The 4573-nt window shown below is 34.1% G+C and overlaps 1 protein-coding gene across 2 annotated transcripts in view; it reads right to left on the reverse strand.

Annotated features, from left to right (window-relative positions):
- Positions 1-4573, reverse strand: part of alg12 (ALG12 alpha-1,6-mannosyltransferase) — a 20922-nt gene continuing 16349 nt past the window's right edge. For both annotated transcript variants that reach the window (XM_048610020.1, XM_020514931.2), the window contains 2 exons: positions 2877-2952; positions 1-407 (listed from right to left, as the gene is read on the reverse strand). In XM_048610020.1, coding sequence (XP_048465977.1) covers positions 158-407; positions 2877-2952 — 326 coding nt within the window. In that variant the 3' untranslated portion in view covers positions 1-157. The remainder of the gene's footprint in view (positions 408-2876; positions 2953-4573) is intronic.

Here is a 4573-nt window from a genome sequence, read left to right on the forward strand (position 1 = left end):
TCCTGTCAATTTTGTTTTATTTCATAAGCATTCACTCAGCACAGCAAATTCACATTTTGTTCAAGCACTCAAAGCAGATAGATTCTTGAATAAATGAGAACTAGCAGCATGTTGTCTGCAAGTCTTATTAAAGAATGTTGGAAAGGTTGGCAAATTGTCAACCTTTTCTCATATTGTCATGATGGGTGTATATTTTTTCTAATATAACTAATTTTGTCTCCATTTTAATAAAAAGTGGAGGTAGTTGAGATAAGTTAAATCCAATCCCGTTAAAACCAGAAATATTAAACATTATTCTATGAGTGTTCCTACACTGTGATATATAAATTGGGTTCATTTCCATTAGGTAATGAGTATATGCAATACTTCCAACATTTCCTGGTTTAAGATCTTCCCTCTTATCATACCTGTATATCAAAAGGAAGGAAAATGAAAATGATGAATCTTTTCACACTAAAACACTAGTTAACACATTTAAGCTACATTTCTTGAATTTCCTTAACAGTGAAAGATGGAAATTTAAGATCTTTTAGTTGTGGACAACATTTCTCTTCCTAGTAAAGTCACTTGTATCCTATTTATAAGTGGCTGTCATAGAATTCTTACATATTCTCAAACATCACAGATTCTGTTCTGTTCATTTTTCAGAGGTACTTAAATGTGTTAAATATTCATATCATTCCATTTACAACTTACATTCTGAATAACTTTTAGCTCCAACACAGGTGGTAAACAGGCAGTCATGGATCACCCGGATGCACAGTCACTCAATTTTCCCTTTCTATTTGCTTCAAATTGGATTGAGTGAACAACAGGTGGCCTTTCCAAACAACAATTTATAGACTTCCCAAAGGTGAAAATTGGCTCATTGAATCTTAAAGCAGAAATGGAGCCTACTTGACCTCCTTCACTTGTGCCAGATCATAGTCCCATTATTCATATACTTTCTTTCAGAATTAATCTATTACCCTTAAAAAGTTATGAATTTTGCTTATATTCACAATTTATAAAAACAAATTATTTAACTTCTTCCTTTATTCTGTGTGAAAAAATGTGATTCCTGACTTCATTCAATTACTTAACTCGAATTTTAAAGACGTCATTTTGTTCTGATTCATCTCACTGGTGAAAGTTATTTCTCTGTATCCTTTCTTTTATTATTTCCTATTCCTAGATTATAATCTCCCCTTGAGATTCTAAATTTGAGGAAATAAAAGTCAAGTTCGTACAACCTATATTCATAATTTAGTTCTTTCATATCCAATATCATGCTGGTAATTCTGTGCTGTATTTCATCCAAACACAGTTACTCTTACCTGAAAAGTGGCATCTAATAATATTCTGACCAAGTACAACTTCAGCATAACTTCCCTCCTGCATTCCAGTCCCTTTGATATAAATAGCTAATATTCTATTTTGGTTACTTTTTGTACCAATGCAAAGCTTTTCCCTGAGCTGTGCAAATGAACACCCATATAAATTCCTTTACTCCTCTACCCATCATAGTCTTCTCTACATTAATAAATATTTCCATTTGTCTTGTTTAAGTTCAAATGGATGACCTCACACTTCTCCACATTGATATCCGTTGGCTCGTATCTTTGTAACCTCCTACTCTCATCGACACAACTTACTCTATCTCAAATGCAGTCTCAGTGACAAAAACCTCTCTCCCAACTATAGTATTTCAGTTTCTCCTCTTTCTTTTCATATAGTCTTAAACCAAAACTAACTTCAACAGTATTATGAGGCATTATCAACAGGAAACCCAGGGCTTTTTCTTCATTAGAGATTAAATAAATTTCCCAAGGCCACTGAATCTCTACATTTGAGCGTAAATGTCAAAACAGTTTACAAGATTAGAAGGAATGATTATCGTTTTTAATTTTCCACTTTTCTTGGCAGTGTCAATCTTCTTCCCTCTTTGGATTCGGAGTTTCTTTGGCAATTTTATATGGCTGACAGTCCAGTTCTCAAATATTACCACTTCCATAGGAAATGATTTATGCTGGTGTGTGGTTTAGGTGTTGTTTTGACCTGGCACGTGTTGTATATGCTCATACAGGCCTAGCTAAAGGAGTGTGGAAAGCATCACTAGCAGATGCTAATCTTCTTTCACTTGATAAGTGTACATTCACATGTCATAGTTACCAAGCAATCCTTGTTGAAAATCCATGAATGGATAGGTTCTGGTGAGTGGGTTCAGACAAGGAGATATCCTTACAACTTTTGCTCAACCAGAGTGGTAATATGAACATGACTTCTTCACACACACTCATGGAAATCTATAACTATGTCCTAACAAGCTGTCGCTATATTAACAGAAAATATCAAAATAGACCATTTTTTTTAATAGCACAGGAATTAAAGATTATGGAATCTATACGGGTTGATAAAGCCAAGATATAGATCAGTTGTAATAAATAAATAAATGGTGGAACAAGTTTGAGGGTCTGAAACTCCCACTCTTATTTCTATATAATCTCTCTGATGAATGCATCCCTGGCAGAACAAAGTTAGGGAAACTGATGCCAGCTGCCATGCACAATTTGAAACTCAAACTTGCTACTGTAAAGTAGGAATGTTTTATTTGCAGCAACACTCAACAAATATTTACTGATTATGATATAGGAATTGGTGTTAGATATTTTCCAATCATTGATAATTGTTATTAATACTTCATTAAAGATAAAGAAAACTGACAAAACAGAATACGAAAGAAATGGAATGACATGCAGATGAACCAAACAACAAAAGAATGGAGGAGCCAATTAATGTAACTTGAATGAGATTCTTTTAAGCAAGAAGAAGCCTCTTTTCAATAGAATTTCCAGTTAATATCAAGAGCATTAAATAGCCTTTAGGGAATAACTTACCACCAATTTGGATTGAGTTCAAGGAATCGAGTAACACCAGTCTGTGCAGAAGCAACGTCAATGTGCAGTGAAACATCTAGAAGGAACAATGGAGTTGACAGTGAAACTAAGAAAATTCTCTCACAATATTCATCTGAAAATAATTTCAGAACTCTTACTGAGCATTATGAAGCTTCCTGATTTTTTTTTGGAAACTTGGCTTTTATCCCTGACAGAACCAGGTTTGCTTCAAGTTCGATTTGTGTTTCTATATTGTATGTGTTAAGAAAAGAACGACTTGGTTTATTTTTTGAGTTCTGTGTGGAGGTGGAGTGTCCAGCGTCAAATTATGAAATAGCTGTATGAGAAATGGATGCAGGTGTCTTTCCAAAACTACAGATGCCTGGAGATCACGAATATAACTGCATGTAAAATTCACAGCTTAAGCCTTCAGCATGTTTTGAATGAACTGGAATTAAGAAACTTCAATTATTCAACAAGTTAATAATTACATCATTGTAGATCATATGGTAGCTGCAATTGGTATAGATGAAAGGAGCCTTTCTACATGCATTCAAATGAAAATATTTCCCTGGAGCCTCAATTTCAATCTGCAACTCCTACGGTTGATCTTTTACTGCGACTAGAAATGACTTGTACCTGATATCTTTCTTACTCTCTTAGCCAATGGGGAGTCAGAATGTAAAAAAAAATGAAGGAAAATTACATTTAAACTAATCTTGATTCTGGCCAGCCTCAGAATGATGGTGTTATAAGACAACAACATATCAATTGCCTGGTAACTCCCCCAGAAACCTTTGGAAGCCAAAGGAAACTTGCTTTAATACCAGCTAATGCACACATACAAATAAAGCAGTAGCAACCACTAATAGTAACCAATAAATAAGAAAATGTAAAGAAAATACAAGGTTTTAAATAAACAAAAAAATTAAGCTAAAATCACAAAAATTAAACTAAAGCTATTGTTAATTTCTGCAACTGACGTATTGACAAATTCTCAGTGATATCAAGAAGTGATATCAAAGGTTGATTCAAGAAAATTATTGCTTTTAAATTCTTCAGATTCTACTCAGTGTTTCATTCTAGTGAGCAAAATCAGAATCTGACTAACCATTACATTAAAGTAACCATTGAGATGTTTTCCAGCAGATACCTATTTATCAGTCACCCAAATTCTTGCAACTTTCTGTGATTCAGTTTTCCAATAAAAGCAAATCGTTACAGTTTTATTATATATGTATTGTATTTATGAACTATATTACTTAGTCTTTGGGTTGATTGAATTGAGGATATGGTACACGTTGTTGCTCATCCTCCAGCACAAAACAAAGAATGTTGGGTATGCATGGAAAAGCCATCAGCACTTGTTTTACCAACTCTGCCATGCTCTAATTCTTGTTGGCAGCAAGCATGGAAATACTTTGTTTTTGAAGAGGTAATAACAGACATTTGTCAGTGACAATTCTTTGACAATATATGACAGTCCTTAGACCGGCCAGGAGTTCAAAAGTTCTGTGCTGACCAATTTTTACTTTTGTGCTGTAGAACAAGCCTGAGTCCTATAGTCATGTAATATTGTTGAAAAGTTAACCCAAAACAACTATAGTAAAAACACTTCAATAAAAATGCATTCAGAGATAGCGGGAACTGCAGATGCTGCAGAATCCGAGATAACAAGGTGTAGAACTGGATGAACA

This window comes from Rhincodon typus, chromosome 22, assembly GCF_021869965.1.
Source record: "Rhincodon typus isolate 14 chromosome 22, sRhiTyp1.1, whole genome shotgun sequence".
Lineage (NCBI taxonomy): Eukaryota > Metazoa > Chordata > Chondrichthyes > Orectolobiformes > Rhincodontidae > Rhincodon > Rhincodon typus.